The following is a 19145-nucleotide window of genomic DNA, read 5'->3' as shown; positions in this document are numbered from 1 at the left end:
AGTACACTATCTTCTTGTAGTTGAGCCTTGATTGCTGTTGGCAGATCAATGGGAGGGATTTAACCAGGCCAGTCAGCTGCAAGGACTGGCTGTAACCATTGACTATCAACCTCTACCTTCCGTGGAGGATCAGCTGCATGGTGGCAGGGTGGTGGTTTCTGATGCAATATGGTCTGCAGCTCTCCACTGGGTGTACAAGCTCTGGGGTTTACTGGTTGGTGCAGGCCAAGGTCAGTCCCCAACTGTGTTCTGCCTGGGACCACCCTGCATGAGCTATAAAGCAATCTGAAATGGCTGCTACTTATGCTGTGCTTGGAGATTCTCAGGCAAAGCCAAGCTGTGAATCTAAGCTGGCTGCTGCTAGGGCCATGCCTGGGGCCACTTACCAAGATGTATGGGGGCTGGGAGCTTACTGAGGCCAGCTGTTGTTTGATAGGATTTAGGAAGTTGTGAAACATGAGCCATTCATATGGAAAAGTCACAGTTAACAATTTGGGTGAGCCCATAATTTGGGTGTGACAGAATCTCAGGGGACCTCCAGGGTGGGGCAAACAGTGTTAGCCAGGTTGTTGGAGTCTCAGGTATTACACCCACCTGCTGACTCTGTAGTTCTGTGGGTAGGGCTCAAAAAAGGTACAATGGCCTTTGCCTGCCTTTCTATCTCAGAGAAAACTGTCCCTCCGCTCCTGCTTTGATGGCAGACACTTCAGTTCCTCCATGTATGCCACTGGTGCCTTTCAAGCTCTTACCACAGAGCTAGAGATCAAAGGAAGTGAGTCTGAGTAAGTCCATGTGTGGGTTCTTTAAGGAGAACTGCTTGGGACTCCAGAAGTTTCTTCTACCAACTCAATCCCCATTGGTTTTTTGCAGTCACAATTTATGGGGACTTATCTTCCTGGCATTGAAACCCTAGGCTGGGGGGGTCTTAGTGTGGCACTGGGACTCCTCACTCCCAAAATATACCTCCCGAATTTTTACCCACCACACGTGGATGTGGGACCAGCTCTTTCTGCATCTCCACCCCTCCTACCAGTCTGGATGGATGTAGTTTCTTTAATTCCATAGTTGTCATACTTCCCTTCAATTTGATTTCTGACTGTTCTGAGTGATGATTGTTCTATATTTAGCTGTAATTTTGATGTGGTTGTGCAAGGAGGTGAGCTGTGTTTGCTATGTCACCATCTTGACTGGAAGCCCTCTATCATTTTCAAACATTTGTTCTGCTTTCCTGGATTGAACAGTCTCATTGATGTCAGGCTTGACTATGTGACTAGCTTTGGCAAGTCATGAGAGTAGAAATGAATCATGCCATCTCTAAGCAGAAGCTTGAAAGGGTATTGCATGTTTTTCCTATCTCTCTTTTTCTCTCCCTCTGCTATAAGACAGGCATGTCCCAAACAGGGACCATTCAATCAGCCTGCATCCATGATGAAGAAGAGACATGGTGAGGAGCTGAATCTCACTCACATTGACACAGAGTGAATGAGAACAAATCTTTGCTGTTTTAAGCCATTAAGATTTTAGAGGTTTTTGTTGTTGTTGTTGTTATTGCAGCATAACCTAGTAACACCTGACTGTACAGATACTAACAAATAGCAAAGACAACCAAAATGCTTGGTCAGTCATCACAAAACAATTCATAAAATTGTAAGTAGAGATCAACCTAATATGTTATTTCTATAGATGAAAATGAGCCATAATTCACTTTTTCCTTTACTTATTCACTTTCACATTGCACAGAACTTCCTTTCCAAGACAAGTGTGAAAGGCTGGCTGTGGGATCACTAATAGGTGCTTTTCACTGATCCTTCTCAAGAACACACATCTCATATCAAAGGAATTGAGACTGTAAGCATGAAAATGAAACATTCTATCTCATCACCAATGGTTCCTAGAAAAAAAACTGAAGAGTAGGGACCATAGAGAAACCCAGAACACCAAGAGCCAAACCCCCAGGGACTGGAGCTCAAGCTACTTGTATCTATGTCCATCCATAATCTAATTATCCAACAACCACTGTATCAGAGGCCAGCCTGAAATCGTCTGTATGAATCCAGCAATAAAGTCCATCCAGAGCAAGACACTTGTCTCCAGTCCCTCATTCAGCTAAGATCTGTTTAGTTCCTACTGTGTGCAAAGCACTGTTAGGCCCAAGGATATTAAAAAAAAGAAGAAGAATAAAACAGATAAGGTCCCTGAGCTCAATTAATTTATATTTTTATGGGAGGCAGACAAAAGACAAAGTTATAAAAAAACACAGATTTTGTGAAAAATAAGGAAAGGAAATAAGCTGCTATAGTAAGGAATTACAGCACAAATTGTTTTAGATAGTAAAATCCCTTCTCAGAACATGGCATTTTAGGTACGATCTGAAAGATAAAATGAATTCAGTGATACAGAGAAAGAGCTGGGGAAAATACTTCAAGTAATAGGGGTGGGAATCTCAGAGACTCTGGGGCATGAATGAGCATGATATGTTCAGGGAACAAACAGGCTTTTAGGTAAGTGGACTTGTTATTTGAGTCTTAGGACCAAACTCAGCATCAGAATAACCCAGACTAAATGAGAGCCAAGGAGGGGACTCTGTAGGGAAACAGTCCTTCTAGAATGCTTAAAAGCTAAAGGAAGACATATTTTTCATCTTTACCTGAAATATCATAGTTCCTCCTTTTCCATGATTTCACTTCCTACAGTTTCAGTTACCCATGATCCATCGAGATCCAAAAATATTACATGGAAATTTCCAGAAATAAACATTTTACAAATTTTAATTGCACACCATTCTGAGTAGTGTGATGAAGTCTTGCATTGTCTGCCCTGCCCAGTGTGGTTCAGTTGGTTAGGTGTTGTCCTGCAAGGCAAAAGGTCACCAGGTTGGGTCCCTGGTTGGGGCATGTAGGAGAGGCAATTAATGTTTCTCTCCCCTTCTTTCTCCCTCCCTTCTTCTCTTTCTAAAAATATGTAAATAAAATCTTTAAAAAAAAAATTTGTGCTGTTCCACTCCATCCCATCCAGGATGTGAATCAGCCTTTTGTCCAGCATATCCACACCATAAACACCACATACACACTAGTCACTTAGTAGCAATATTGCAGTACTTGTGTTCAAGTAACCTTTATCACCAGAAAGACAATAATAGCCTAACGCTGTATCACGAGGCCTACGCCATTCACTTCACCTCATGTCAGCCCAGAGGCATTGTATCATCTCACATCATCGTAAGGACAAGGGTGTGCATTCAGTACAATAAGATATTTTGAAAGAGAGAGAGAGAAAGATCACATTAACATTACTTTTACTGTATTACGGTTTATTATTATAATGGTTCTAGTTTATTATTAGCCATTATTGTTAATCTTTTACTGTGCCAAATTTATAATTAAACTTTATCATAGATATGTATATATAGGAAAAAACATAGTATATATAGGGTTCAGTACTAACTGTGGTTTCAGGCATCCACTGAGTCTGCAGATATATCCCCACTGGTAAGGTGGCACTACTGTATTGACTCTCCTCCAAAGAGGATGTGGCTTTGCTGATACTGAATTTGATCCAAACCTGGGAAATCTAATTGCACGGTATTGATGTGAGTCCTATGGGTAGAAGACATTGTACAGCAAAAACTTGGCTGTTTTCTTTGAACCAGAATGACCCTACCCTATTCCATGTGGGCATCATATTGGGGAACTAGCAATGAGGCAAAAGCCCTCCCAGAACACACTGCATCTGCCCTTGTTCTCTGTGGCCACTGTTTTTCTGAAAAATGTCTGGGCCTTGACTATACCAATTAGGACACATGCATAGATATGTTTGTGTGTTTTCTCCTGTTGTCAGCCCATAATCTACCTGACACTACAGGCAGCCAGTGTGGCTACAGCCCATGATGAGGGACAGAGCAGATGAAATGAGGTTGAACTGCAAGACAGGAACAAGAGCACACAGGGCCTTGCAGTCTTGGGAAGACATTTGAGGTTTATTCTGAAGAACATGAGAAAAACAGTGGAAAGTCCTTAGAAGGGCACATGGCCTGACTCACGCTTCATACACATCACCCTGGCTGCTGTGATTAGAGTAGAAGGAGGTGTGGAGACCAGGGAGGGGTACAGTTGAAGTGAGGCAAGAGATTACAGTGGCAAAGACCAGGGTGGTGGCAGCAAGTAGGCAGAAGTGGATGGTCTGACAGCTATTTGATAGGACTTGGTGAAAGACTATGTAGGAGAAGAAAAAAGAGAAAAATGGAGAATGGTTTCCAAAATTTTTGCTTGAGAAACTGGATACATAACAGTGCCATTTACTGAAATGATGAAGAATGTTGAGCAGAGAGACAGATTTGGTGGGAGAAAAAAAAAAAGGAGGACATTAGAATCCCACTCTTGGTCATACTAGGTGAATGAAATCTGTAAAATACCCAGACAGTGCTAGGTGGGCAGCTGGATATACAAGTCTGGAGCTCAGGGCACCAAACAGGGCTGTGGATACGGACTAGGAAGTTATCAAGACATGGTATGAAGAAAACAAGCTTCACATACTGTTAGAATTAGTCTTCTAGAACCTCTAATTTATGTTTCTCAAATACATCAATCACCAGAAAACCGAGACAAAGGATCTTATGGTTTCTGACTAGAAATTGGGTTTATGACTTTATGTAGAAATGGGGTAATGGAATAAAGTTAGCAAGGTCACTAACAGTGCTGGTAGGCACATGATAGCTTAGGTATAGAAATCCAATCTCCTACCGAGATGTATTCTAAATATACAATTCCTTATTTCAGACATATAGTGAGTAAATGCAATACCCCACAACAAATATGTAAAACAAATTTTGCAGTAACCATAGCCCCAAGGTTAAAGATTGTATCCCATATGTAATTACAGTAAACCTCTGTAATAAAGGGGGAAATATCCCAAGAGATTTCTTTACATTCCCAGCAAACAAACCAGCCAGAAATTCAATTTCACGAGGAGAAAAAGCAAATATATATATAGATCTAACCTTAACAGTACTTTCAACCCACCTGGCTAATTACGTCATTCATTGTGCCTGTATGGTAACAACTTGTAAATATGCTCTAACCTTGTCCCTTATCTCTGGAGCAAAGGATAAGGAGTCGCTCCGTGCTTCGCATTCTCATATACACTGTGTCAACAATCTTCTTTCCTCTCAAGATTTCCCATTAAATACTACCCTGTTTCCCCAGAAATAAGACATCCCCCCAAAATAAGACCTAGTGCAATCTTTTTCAAGCCTAGAAATATAAAGCCTCCCCTGAAAATAAGACCTAGCAGCAGTCATTGCTACAGCTCCCCCCAAATTCTTGATGAAATTCAGTGTTTGGCTGGTTATGCTGATGTTTGTGATGACGTGACTGCAGTATATTAATACATGTTGGTTTTTTGTTCAGCAATAAATGTGAATTCTTGTTCATGGAAAAATAAGACATCCCCTGAAAATAATACCTAGCGCATCTTTAGGAGCAAAAATTAATATAAGACACTGTCTTATTTTCGGGGAAACATGGTATTTCTTTCAATTCTATGGCCTACAATGTCAACTGCCATGTTAGCTAAGGTTGACTCTAAGTGCCTTGGGCTATGGTCATCTTCTGCTTTCACTACAGACTGGATACATTCACCTTGAGAGGAAATACAGACCTGGAAGGGAAGAAGGTCTGGCGCTGGGCCCTGAGGAACTCCAACATTAGAGAGCAAGGTGAGAAGGGGAACACAGTGAGAGAGAAAAGAGTGAAGCAAGACACACATTAGAAAAATGTGGTGTCAGGGAAGTTGTTATGGGCATTTGCTGTTTTTGCTGCCCAGTATTCAGTTCCTTTCTAGTAGTAACAGGACCTCAAATATGCTTTAGAACTACCCTCTTTCCTCATGCTAATACAGTGGTCCTCAAACTTTTTGGCACCAGGGACTGGTTCATGGAAGACAACTTTCCTATGGACTGGAGGCCGGGAGGATGGCTTTATTGCCTGCCACCAATGCAGCTTGCCACTCACTGATAGGGTTTTGATATGAGTCTGCAAGCAACTGATTTATTATGGTCTCTGTGCAGTCAAACCTCTCTGCTACTGATAATGTGTATTTGCAGTGGCTCCCCAGCGCTAGCATCACCACCTCAGCTCCAACTCAAACCATCAGGCATTAGAATCTCACAAGGAGCGTGCACCCTAGATCCCTTGCATGTGCACTTCACAGTAGGGTTCCTGCTTCTGTAAGAATCTAATGCTGCTGCAGATCTGACAGGGGGCGCAGCTCAGGCAGTAATTCGAGAAATGCGGAGTGGCTATAAATACACATGAAGCTTCGTTCACTCAGCCCGCTGCTCACCTCCTGCTGTGTGGCCTGGTTCCTAACAGGACACAAACCTGTACTGGTCCATGGCCCAGGGAGTGGGGGCTTCTGCTCTAATAGCAAGAAATTTGGGTGAAGTTAATCTTCCCTTGTCCTAGGGGTAGAGAATTTAACGAAGGCCGAGGCTAATCAATGCATTCCACCCGCCTGGCCACAGTGGTTGGTTCAGGGATGAGCACATAGTTAGGAAAAGACAATAGGACCAATTGGTGCTAATCCCAGGACTTCCTGGCTGAGACATATTTTACTACTGGATTTGCACAGAACAAAATTAAAGACTGGAGTTTATAGCAGCCTCTCCACTATGAGAAGAGGGTATGTATGAGAATGAAGCCAATTTGACGGAAGTGGAACCAAGAAATAGAGAGAGAGAAGGCAGTCGTAGTAACATTATCCGAGCTCCTGCTTCAGACCACACTGAAAACCAGTCTCACCAAGACAGTGATTATATGAGCCAGTAAATTATTGTTTAGCTTCGCCACCTTTGTCATGAGTGTCTTTCACTAGCAATGAAGTTCTAACTAATAGAGAAAGCAAGAAAAGTGACTGCTTCAAGAAGTGCTCAACTTCAGCATATCACAATTAGAGGTTTAAATTTAGTCAGTTTCCATAGAACTAGCAACATGGAGGCCATTGGGAATCTTGACAAGAGTCAGCTCAGTGCACAGGTGGGCTGGACACCAGATTCAAGTAGTCATGTGGACTATCCACCATGCACATGTATTGTCTATCAGTCAAGGTTTCTAATTGATAAAACGGAGCAGAAAAGTCAGAGAACTGATCTGGACTCCAGAGACAGCTTAGCCACTAACCAGCTAGGTGACCTTGGACAAATTGCTCAATTAACCTCCTGAGGTTTAATAGTTTCCTCACCTATCAAGTAATTACCCCTGCCTTACACCAAGGAACCCTTTAGCTCAAAAAATTCTCAGTATTTTCTTATTTTCAGCAAAGTGATTCTGTTCTGAAACTTAATGGAAGAAGTCATCCATTAGCATTCTCATTAGCATTCTCTCCTATGCTGCTAAATTAAATTCTCCTTGGCTTCATTTTTCATTTCATTTCATAGAATCAGTTCACTGAAGGCCCCATCACTGTTGTGGTTGACTTGTGCAGAGCACTGGGGTATGCCATGTGGCTCTAGCACTCCAGACTAAGACTGAGTCTCTTCTCTGTTACCACCCACACTGACATTGTCCCCACTTGTCCTCTCTGTTTTGGGGTCTCTATTCCACTTCTACTTGTTGCTCTCACCATTTACCAAAGACACAAGGCATGGGCTTCACAGTATGTGTCCAGGAGAGTTTCACAAGCCTTTTGACCATCTAAAACACAAAGATGTTTGCTGACTAGCTTTTGTTCTTGGCAGAGTCTTTTCTGGAATGTTGACTATGCACTTCTTTTTACTACATACCATGGATCAGTCCAGTTGCAAACTACACTTTGGCCATGAAGCAAAACATGCGCAAAAGGTCAGCGGCTGTTAACATGCATCGTCATATTTATCTCAATCAGGAGCAGGACAGGAGAGGTTAATTTTTCAACAGGGTAACATACTGTATATATCAGCACCAACAATGAGCTTTTATTTCCCTGAGTCAGCTTTAAAAATAATGTTGACTTTTATGGTCGATACATTATAGATCACCATATTTATGTCAGAACATATTGGCATGAAAATAAATCAATGAAAATATTAATACATGAGCCTTGTGTTTAAATGAAACTCCTTGCAACTCCACACCTTCCCCTCATATTTCACTGGAGTGTTCTCTGAGACCTCATCTCTGACATGTTTTACTGAACATGACATTGAGGCCTCTTTCATTCTCTATAACTACTGTTTTTAATCTGTCTTGCCTATAACAAGGTTCAAAAATATCCACTTGGTCCTTGTGCCATGAACATACATAACTGCATTCCATCATTAATAGGACTGTCAATTCAAATTTACAGTTTATGCATGAACAAAATATCTCAGAGTCAAAGCTCTGACTGGTATACTATTAATAAATGAAAGTTTCTCGTGTTGGAGACCAGCTTCAAATATTATATTTGTTACCACAATTGTTTTAGAGTCATGAGAAGTTTCTATTATAAGTATGTGCTTTAGAAAGCAAGGTCATAACTTAGACATTAAAGAAAAATGGAGTTTGGTGAAAATAAAAATTCATACTCAAGTGTGTCTTCTCTAATACTCTTCTGTCCTCACACCAAGGGCACACCAAGTGCCAGCTGCTCACAGCTCCCTTCTGAGGGGGAACTGTCTTTCTCAAAGCCCCTGCAGAAACAGCAACTCTCAATGTTCATCTGTGCTGTGTGACTCTACTCCCAACTCTGTGATTCCTTCAGAGCAGCCTCAGACCATAAGGAAGGGGCCACCCAGCCAGCTAGCCAGTCAATATGTGAGAGACCCAGAGCATGTGAGAGGCCTGGCTGTTCCAGTCCTACCCAAACAGGAATAATGGTGAACACCTCAGTCAGTCAGAGTCTCCTGGGAAAATTTCTATGACTCTGTGCAGAGTTAGGTATCTGTAGCAATGGAAACCAAAGGATGCCCAGAGGGAAAGCTGCGTTGGAAGATGCAAGAGAGAGTCAGAAACTGAATAGAGAATCAATGAAATAGAGAAATAATAAACAGAAGAAGGGTGAAGGCATCTGCTGGTAGCAGGGGGAAAAAGTCATGTGTGGTGGGACTTAAGCCTTCTCCACCCCCATATTTAATGCATCACCAAGTCACATTCATTTACTTCTTAAATAACCACTGAATCCACCCATTTCCTTCTGTTGCCATCCTCACCACACAAGTCAAAGCCACCAACATGGCCCTCCTAGACTGGAAAAAATGCCTCCTAACCTGTCAAGTGCTCCCTGATCTCCATTCACCAAACAGCATCTAATCTAATCATGTTTGCCTGACACACATACACACAGGCACACACACACTAAACCCTTTAGTAGGACAAAACCAATTGGATCTAAAAGGAGAAGGCTTTCACACACTAATACAGAAGAATATCTTTATGACTTCAAGGTTGAGAAATATTCTTAACCCAGATACAAAACTACAAACCATAAAAGAAAACTCATCATTTCAACTATGTTAAAATTAAAAACTTTCATTGCTTTAAAAAAATTATATATGTCATTAAGCCAGGGAAAGTCACAGAGTGGCTTTGCAATATGAATAACTGAAGAGACTTTTATCTAAAATATGCAAAGAACTAAAAATCAGTAACAAAAAAGACAACTCAATAGAAAACAAAATGAGCAAGAATAAACTAGAAGAATCACTTCACATAAAAGGATTCGGGTACAGATACAGCAGGGGCCCCTTCATCTCTCCCCATGCGGAAGCAACACTGAAGTGCCGGGGGAGGGAGAGGGAACACCTCACAGGGCAAAAGAAAATGGGGTTGGGTGAGAAAATGGATTCTCTCCAATGGGCCTCCTCTTTCTGACGCTCTCCTGGATGCATAGATGCACGCGCCCACCAGGGGGCCTGGCCAGTGGGAGACAGGAGCTGGTGAACAAAGACCTCCTTCTTCCTGGCTCTGAAAGGACTTCCCTGAAATGCACTGATTCAGGTTCTCAGAAGACAATCCTTTGGGACTGAGCACTCGGTTGCCTTTTGTGAGCTAACTCAATACCGCAACCCCAAGTCTCCTGTCACTCCTTCCTTATTCAACAGGTCACTCCCCTGCTGCCCCACTACGGCTCCCTGGAATTGTACCCCCAAATAAAATGGTCGCATGCCGAGCCTGGGCTCTGCTCTGCGGTGAGGACAACATCATTCTCCCCCTCTCTCACTGCTGAGTGTCCAGAGCCACTGTGGGTTCTTCCCACACCAACACCCCCATCCTAGCAACACCCTAGCAACAGGAAAGACTGCGATGGTGGACAGCGACATGCAGCCCTGTGTTACCATTGCAAACAGCATTTTATGAGCAGGTTATGCAGGGAACTTGCTGCCTGAGGGTAAGAGTGGATCATGGATCAAAGGAGGGGTCCTGGGACACAAACCCTCTGCTCTGAAAATGCCTTGGGCAACTTACCACTAGGCCTAGAGCCCCAGGCTCTGCTACTGATATCCTCTCTTGCTGGAAACCAAACCAGCTTTCTGTATTTCTTCACACAGCACATAGCTATGATGTCCTTAAAGGTCTTTGTCTGATGCTAAATGAGAGGAAAAGGAAAAAGTCTAATAAAGACCCCCTTTCAGGGTCGTGAGCCCAGGGGCAATGATGGACTGGTGCAACCACAAGACCATACAGCTAGTTATTTTACTGCACCATTAATTAATGTTAAAAATTCTCATTTCAAAGTCAGTTTGGGGGATCACACATTTGTACAGATGGAGTAAAAGATTATTTTTTTCAGCAATGCGTTTTCCAGACAGAGTAACATCAGCTGCCATGCATCCACCTTCTCTGTTGTGACAATAGGATGTCAGAGCCATGTTCCCCGATCGCTCCCTGTGTTTACACCAATTTGAAGCTGCCAATTATGTCAGATCCTTGTCAACAGAAAACAAAAATGTGCAAGCTGCCATTTAACTTAATTATTGAAATTAAGTACTCACTGTCTCTAGAGAGTCTTCTAAATTATTTAAATGATCCAAGTTGCTTTCCTTATGAAAAAAGTAAAGCCTCCAGACTCCTACGTTTTGGGATAATTCAGACATGGAGGAGGGATCCAGGTACACAGCAGGCACAAGTCTAAGCTGTAAATTTATAACAAATTCATTAAAAAGCTATGTGAGTACCTTTTATCTTATGATTCAAGGTATAGTTTAAACCTGAATAAAGGGTTGCTGTATATCACTCTTGACAGTTTTTTGTGTGTGTGTTTTTTTAATTTTATTTGTTCTGTTACATCTCTCCTTACCATTATCTTCAGATCATGCTTTTCGATCTAGAGTTCTGTTATCAGTTCCGTCATCTAAAACAAAAGTACTACATCTGTGACTTCAGGGGTGACCTACTCTTATTTCCGTGTCTTCCTTCTTTGTTGTATGATTGGAGGGAGTGGGTAGGTAGGTAAAAAAAATTCCCTGGACATCTGGGAATTTGCTGAGTCCCTACTTTGTAAACGTAGCCCAGATCATAGCAGATAGGACTTGTCCCAGGTCACAGCAAATAGGAACTTCCACAGACCCTCTCTGAACCTCGGTTTGCTCAGCTGTCAAATGGGGGGACGCCTGTCATGCTCATCCCACAAGATCCTTAGGAAAATCAATCACAGTAACATTGCTTTTGCTGACTGGGATGCCATTTCATTGTGTGAACGGAACTGTAACTGTAGACCAAAAGACCCATAGGAGGTGGTTTGGTGGGTAGAATTTTCTCTACGTTCTCAATGAATTAAACGGCATCCACAGTTGCTATTTCTGGACTTGAGCCCTATCCCAATTTCTGCTTCCATTTGCCAGGGCAGACTGTAATCTGTCTGTTGGTCTTCAATGCCATCTAGTGGTCTGTTGGCCAAATAACACCAAGTGATTCAGTGGATTTGAAAAACAGGAAAAATAACTCAAAATAATTCAGACAACTTAAATCCACTACCTGATCAAAGGTATTTGGGGCCCTCATTTTAAAAAACTTGTTGAAAAATCAAATAATTATGTTGTAATGTGAATAATACATACCTAATTTATCTTTGTAAATTAAGAAATGTATACATGAATCAACAGTTTTTCAGAATAACTTCTAAAATCAATCTTGTACTGTCCAAAGGCATTTATGAGACTCCATTAAATAGCTTAATTGTTTAAGAAAGGTCTCCAGATGCAGGTAAAATATGTAACATTAAAGTAAATTCATACAGATAAACACATTTATGATACTATAGGGGCATTTTAAAATAACAATGAGCAACGCTCACTCCTTTGTCCCAAAATTTTGACCCCAACTGAAAGGCAGTAATACTTTGTTGTCACTCATATTTATTCACAACTTTTTCCTTTTCTGAACTATGGAAATATGTATCGCAAAGACCTCCCTGTCCCCTTTGGAAGCTGTCCTCCATGGTACTCAGAGGTCACTGCTGCTCCCGGATGACTTGTCAGAGACAGGCCCAAGCTCTTGGGGATGCACAGTGGGAAGAAGCCATGGTGCCCATTTAAATCACAAAGCTAGTCTGGACACTTGCTTCATTTTTTTTTTCTCAAGGCCCATCTCCCCACTGAGCCCATTTAAAAGAAACAAATTCCACCCTGGCATGGGGGCTCAGTTGGTTGAACACTGTCCCCAAAAATTGCAGGTTCAATCCCCGGTCAGGGCACATACTTGGTTGTGGGTTCAAACCCAGGTCAGGGTAGGTCTAGGCCTGTACAGGAGGCAACTGATGGATGTTTCTCTCTCTCATTCTTCCTCCCTTTCTCTCTCTAAAATCAATAAGCATGTCCTCAGGTGAGGATATAAAGAAAAAAGAAAAAAGAAACAAATTCCAACTCTAAATTGTGTCAGTCATTTTTAAAGCTCGAGGAAGCGGTGACAAAGAGGGGAAACTACATTATGCAATACACACTCACTTTCTAGAAGTGTACCCATCTCTACTCCTTAGAATCCCACCTATCATGGCAACTGTCCCCCCAACTCTCTTCCAAGCCTCCAGACCCCCTCTCTTTCACTCTGGGTATTTTCCTTTATTCTGTGAATAGCTACATAGACCTTCAATCCTTCATCACAATGAATTCCTCTAGAAAAGCAGGAGAAAAGTCTGGGAATGACAGAGGCTAGAGAATAGAGGCTTCAGGGGCAGGAGGTAGTCAACACTGTTCCAGCTTTAGGCAAGTGAATTAACCCTTTATGGCCTGAGTTCTTCTCCCTCTTCCTTTCTCTGTAAGAGCAGCCCTCAATGATGCCCTAGTCTGAACATTGTGTACTTCTCTTACACGTATGCCCTAAGGATGGTCATCCTCTCACTTACAAAGTGTCTCTCCACACCAGGTAGGCCTGGAAGTGTGTGGAAGGTATCTTAGTCTGCAAACTGCTGCAACAAAATGCCACAGGCTGGGTGACTTAAACAACATATATGTCCTCTCACAGTTCTGGAGACGGGGAAGCCCAAGATCAAGAATGGTAGGGATTCTTCCTGGCTTGCAGGCCACCTTCTCACTGTGTCCTCACGTGAGAGAGAGAGAGAGTGAGCTCTCTTCTGTCCTTTATTATAAAGATACTAATTCTATCGGATTAGGGCCCCACTCATATGACCTCATTTAACCCAAATTACTTCCTTACTCCAAATGTACACTAGGGGCTACGGGTTCAACCTCTGGATTTGTAGGGGACACAATCCAGACGAGAGTAGAAGGTAATGGCCAGGAAGAAAAGGGACCTTATCCTGCTTTTGGGTAGCAAAGCTGCACTTGACCTCCCGTCTTCCAACATAAACCAAAGAGCTCTGGTTTCCTGGGCACCATAGTCTCCAGGGCAAGAAGAAGGCTGGAGGGGGGGGGGGGGTGAGAGCTACAGTGAGTTGGGTTCTCCCTTGCGGCAGGCCTGTGGCACCTGAGCCTCTCTCCTCACTGATCCTCAGAGCAACCTCACCAGCGAGATTGTCCCGTTCTGCTGGCTGAGAGACAAGGTGATCTGCTGCAGACGGGCCCAGTGGTCCTGGCAGAGCAGATGTGAGTGCTTTTCCCCATCACATCATGCCACGAGGGGTGGACACACAACACCCGGCAGGAGCGAGCCCGCGAGATTAGAGGGCGCAGTGAGCCCCACAGGGGTGTCTTCTCTGACCCTTGTCAGTGAAACTGGGTAATAATGCTTCATCCACAAGGTTGCTCTGAAAAGTAAATCAGATCACGGGTGTGAGCCTGCTGGTCAAGCCAGGGCTCACTCAGCCAGGCTGGTTCCCTCCTCGGCTTCCCTTCAAGAGCCCACACTGAGCTGGGAGGGCAGCTTCGCTGGAAATAACTGTGTCTGTCAGCCTCCCACATGCAAGATTACAGGGAACAAAATGGATGAAAACTACATTCCTTTTACTCACCCAGCCAAAAGGCTTTGCTCTCCCAGGAGGGTGGATTTTAAAGCCAGTCAGTGAGATGCCAAGCCCCTTGGCAGGCTGCAGCACAGACAGCCACTGTCCCCACAACCTTGGATACCAGTCCCAGCCTTCAAGTTTCAGGCTTCAGCTCCAGCGCTGGCCTCACCACTCACCCAGCCTCCACACCTCCGCTGGCTCCTGCCCCATGTCCAGTCAGTCCTGTTGCTCCCTGCCTCAGCAGTGTCTCTGGAGTCAGGTTCCTCCTCTTCGTCCATGGTGCATGGCCGTGGTTGGGGTACTGAGCATCTCCCACCTGCACGCACTGCTACAGCTCCCCTTATAGTCTGACTGCTCCGGGCCCAGTTCTGTGCTGCTGCTTCTGTCTTCCTCAAACACAGCCTCATCCCTCCTCGATCCTGCGTAAGGATATCCATGCTCCCTACTGTGGCATCCCTGACTTGCACCCTTCTTGCCGGCTCTCCTGCCATCCCAGGACACACTGAGCCCTTCCCCTGCCCGGCCAGGCGTGCCCCTCCCCCTTCTCTGCCTCACTGGCTCCTCTATGTTCTCCCAGGGAGCTCAGATGGCACCTGGTCTCAGAAGCCTTTGCCCCACCCCCACAGGGGAGAACTACGGCACCCTGCTGGTTTTCAGAGCATTCTGACCATTTTCCACGTTGTATGACCATTAGCTGTATCCGCTTCTGTCTTCCCAGCCAGACTGCGAGATCCTGGAGAGCAAGGGCTGTGTTCTATTCCTCTTTGCCTGACTCCATAGGTGCTCAATAAATGTTTGTTGACTGAGTGAATGAGGTCTCTGTTCCTTTCCTTGCGAATAAAGTCTTATATAAGTTTACAATCAACATTCAATGTATTGGAAAATTACCTATCTTTTCTCTCTTGCCCTGTATTAATTCATCTCTCTGAATGTTAAGTCCTAGAAATAAACTTCCTTCCATCCCTGTAGGCGCCATGCTGATTGGCTGACTGGCCCACGGACTTTCCGATGCGACAGAACCTGCACGCAGGCTCCACGCACAGCTCCCTTGGCCTAGTGCATCTGCTTTGCCTGCAGGGATGGGAATGAGGAAGAAGTTGCACCTGGCTTCATGGCTCAGATTTGTCTTCTTAGCTGTTCAGGGTGCTGAGATGGTTTACAAGCAAATCAGCCTTGGTATTCAAATATGCAGTTAATAAATCCTGAAAGAGATACAAATCAAAATCCTCCAGCAGAGCCTGTAGGCAAAACCTGTGCTTTTCCTAATCCTCCCTAAGCCCTAAGGATCGCTTTCTTTTCCGCCATAGTAAGTGGGGTTAGGACCAGATTGGAGGCAATATCACCCCCTGAGAGTGTGGGGTTGATGTATCTCCCCTTGGAGATTTCCTGGCTCTATGCAAAGGATTCCAGTCCGAGGAGGAGTCAGCGCTGGAGGTTGCATGTGCCCGGTTTAAATGACAGCAGTACCTACCTGCCACCATGTGTAGTTGAGTTTCCTAGTACAACCCAGCCTGGAGCAGAGAGCACCCAAGTCAGTGTAGGGCCAGCCCTTTGGACCTGGTAAGTCTACAAGCCCGCTGGTTGAAGACTGCTTTGCCCTTGAGTTTAATTTTCTCCTGGAGCTGGTCTCTCTCCAACAAGGACTCTGAGCAGACTGCGGGAGAGTGCTGAACCATACATATCACAGAGCTGAATGCCAGATCCAAGCAGAGGCTAACACCACTGAGGTCAAGCTGCTCTGCTGTCTGCTTTGTTTCCTCCCAGGGGAAGCAGAGGCAGGAGCCGCTGTGCCCCCAGAGGGAGCCCCCCGGGAGATGGAGAAGCAGGATACTAATGCCTCCAAGGAACGAGGACTCTGCCACCTCTCAGAGGACTACAAGCAAGTCTACCTCCCTCTGACCTACAGTATCATCTTTGTGCTAGGGCTGCCCCTGAATGGCACCGTCCTGTGGCTCTCCTGGTGCCAAACCAAGCGCTGGAGCTGTGCCACCATCTATCTGGTGAACCTGATGGTGGCCGATCTGCTTTATGTGCTGACGCTGCCCTTCCTCATCACCACCTACGCCCTAGGGGACAGGTGGCCCTTTGGGGAACTGCTCTGCAGGCTGCTGCGCTTCCTGTTCTACACCAACCTCTACGGCAGCATCCTGCTGCTCACCTGCATCTCCGTGCACCGCTTCCTGGGCGTGTGCCACCCCCTGACTTCACTGCCCTACCGGACCCGCCGGCACGCCCTCTTAGGCACAGCTGCCACCTGGGCCCTGGTGGTCCTGCAGGTGCTGCCCACACTGGGCTTCTCCCACACGGACCACATCGACGGCCAGGTGATCTGCTATGACATGACCGATCCGGAGAATTTTGACCAGTTTTTTGTCTACAGTATGGTTCAGACATTGTCTGGCTTTGTCATTCCCTCCTTGGTCATCTTGGTGTGCTACTCGCTGATGGTCAGGAGCCTGACCAAGCCAGAGGAGACCCTGGAGAGGACGGGCAACGCAGTCCGGGCCAAGTCCGTCAGGACCATCCTGCTGGTGTGCAGCCTCTTCACCCTCTGCTTCGTGCCCTTCCACGTTACACGCTCCTTCTACCTCATCCTGCGCTTCCTGACGTCATCTCAGAACTGCCGGGTCCTGGTGGTGGTCAGCATGGCCTACAAGGTCTGCAGGCCGCTAGTGAGCCTGAACAGCTGCCTCAGTCCAGTCCTGTACTTCCTGTCAGTTGGGAACAACAGAGTCAGGCTCTTCCAGAGACTGAGGCCTAACAAGGTGGGTGAGCACCCAGCTGGAGCCAAGGGCGAGCGACCCCAGGGGGTGCAGATCTGGGTACTATCAAGATGAAGTGTGGGGGAATGAGCTTCCAGACCCTGACAATGACTTGTTTGAACAGTCACGTGCGGGTGGGAAAGGGACTCAAGATCTCTAGTGCTGTGCCTCTGGGAAGGATTTTATATTGATGTTGAGATTTTAAAAGAAGAATGTGGACAAAGTGATCAACACAACGGAAAACTTTATTTTAATGGGAGCTGACATTCTTCTCTTGCCATTCAGGTCTCTCAGCTCAAATGTTACCTCCTCAGAAGCCACTCCAGTTCGCCAGAGTTAATGTTGAACTCTCTCCCCATAATCCAGTCACTGTATTTCCCTACCTATTGTCTTCTTAACACTTATTAGTACCTGGATTTGTTAGTTAGTTTACTAATTTATGATGTGTCTCTGCCCCCTAGACTATGGAGTCCTACAGGACAGGGACCTCATCTGTCTGACTGCTGTAGCTCTCATGCCAGTCTCCACAGCAGGGCCCAGGACGTAGTGAGTGCGCAACAGAATGGGGCTGAATGAGTAAGTGAAGGAGTAAGTGGACGGGTGAGTGAATTGCTATGTAATTACTACCAATTACTACGTAAGAGCACTTTCCACAGAGTAACTCATTTAATACAACAGCCCACGGAGGTGGGAACTATTGTTAGCCCAACTTACAAATAAGGGAACCAAAGCACAGAGCTTGGAGTGACTTGTCCAAGATCATCCAGCTGAAAAATGCCCAGATCGCAGGAAGCTCTGAACCCAAGAACTGGCCTCTGAAGTACACGCCACTAAGACTGAAGCCGATAGCCTCAACCAAAAACTGTCAAGAGGCAGCCAAGTTCTTGACAGAATCAGCTCATCATTTTAGGTCAGCTCATTTTTTGACATAATTGCTGTTATCTGCAGAGCACTGGGTATACAGCTCTTTTACTACACTTGTTAACCAGTGTTCTGGTTAAGGTTAGAAAAAGCTCTGGCCCTGGCTGGTGTGGCTCAGTGGATTGAGCATCGGCCCATGAACTGAAGAGTCACTGGTTCGATTCCCAGTCAGGGCCCATGCCTGGGTTGCGGGCCAGATCCCCAGCTGGAGGCATGCTAGAGGCAACCGATTTCTCTCACACATCAATGTTTCTTTCTCTCCTCTCTTTCTTCCTCCCTTCTGCTTTCTCTAAAAATAAATAAATAAAATCTTTAAAAGAAAAAGCTCTGCAAGGTGAAATGGAGCTGCAGGGGAAAGTGACTACATGAGTGATGGGTTTTATGTGAACCTGATGTCTCAGTTTATGACAGAGAAGTTCTGCCACTGCCTTAAATCATGTTCATTCTCTTTAAAAAAAAAAAGTATTTAGGATCCAAGGTGATCCCCCCCCAAAAAAAGTTTAAAAAGCCTCTCATATTAAGACAATAATGATTTCCAAAGAGTTCTCAGATCTGAACATACATTGTGTAAGAATTCATTATAATCTCTCTGTGAAGAGGTGGATAAACCTTTTTCATAAAAAGTCAAATTGTAACCCCTCATTACTACCCCATTCTAATTAAAGAAAATGTATGACTAAACCACACATATGTCTAAATTATAAAATTTTATTCTAAAAGTACAGTTTATCACTTTCAAGGGCACACAATAATGAGAACTAGACTAAGTGTTGCTTAGAAGAACTCCTTAGGATAATTAGTTTAATGAATAGACAGGGATGTTTTCCAATTAGCAGGTCAGCTGTTTCCACGTAAGTAATTACCAGTGCTTCTACAGTAGCTGAGAGAGCTTAAAACTGTTTGCTCTCCTGAACATTCTCTTAGCGCTCTTGCTTATTAATTTCTGTATCTTTCTTTGCATGACATACAGGGAAGAGCCAGTCAACCTAGAGTCCCAATTATTTACCACCCCTTATAAATTCACAAAATTTAACATTACCAGAGAACTGGTGCACTAGGCTCTCCCAGAAAAGCATGAAGCCATCCCACACATCATTTAGCCATGACCTC

The 19145-nt window shown here is 44.6% G+C and overlaps 1 protein-coding gene across 1 annotated transcript; it reads left to right on the top strand.

Annotated features, from left to right (window-relative positions):
* Positions 1–5595: 5595 nt before the first annotated feature.
* LOC150020789 (uncharacterized) lies at positions 5596–17189 on the top strand. Its single transcript, XM_090285829.1, is given in 4 exon segments — positions 5596–5713; positions 16117–16760; positions 16763–17070; positions 17072–17189. Coding segments are annotated over 4 exon segments (1188 nt in total).
* Positions 17190–19145: the final 1956 nt, after the last annotated feature.

This window comes from Furipterus horrens, unplaced genomic scaffold (assembly GCF_987537825.1).
Source record: "Furipterus horrens unplaced genomic scaffold, mFurHor1.1.pri manual_scaffold_1, whole genome shotgun sequence".
In the NCBI taxonomy this organism is placed as follows: Eukaryota; Metazoa; Chordata; class Mammalia; order Chiroptera; family Furipteridae; genus Furipterus; species Furipterus horrens.
The sequence above is the reverse complement of the archived record's forward strand: the minus strand, read 5'-3'. Positions and strand labels throughout refer to the sequence as shown.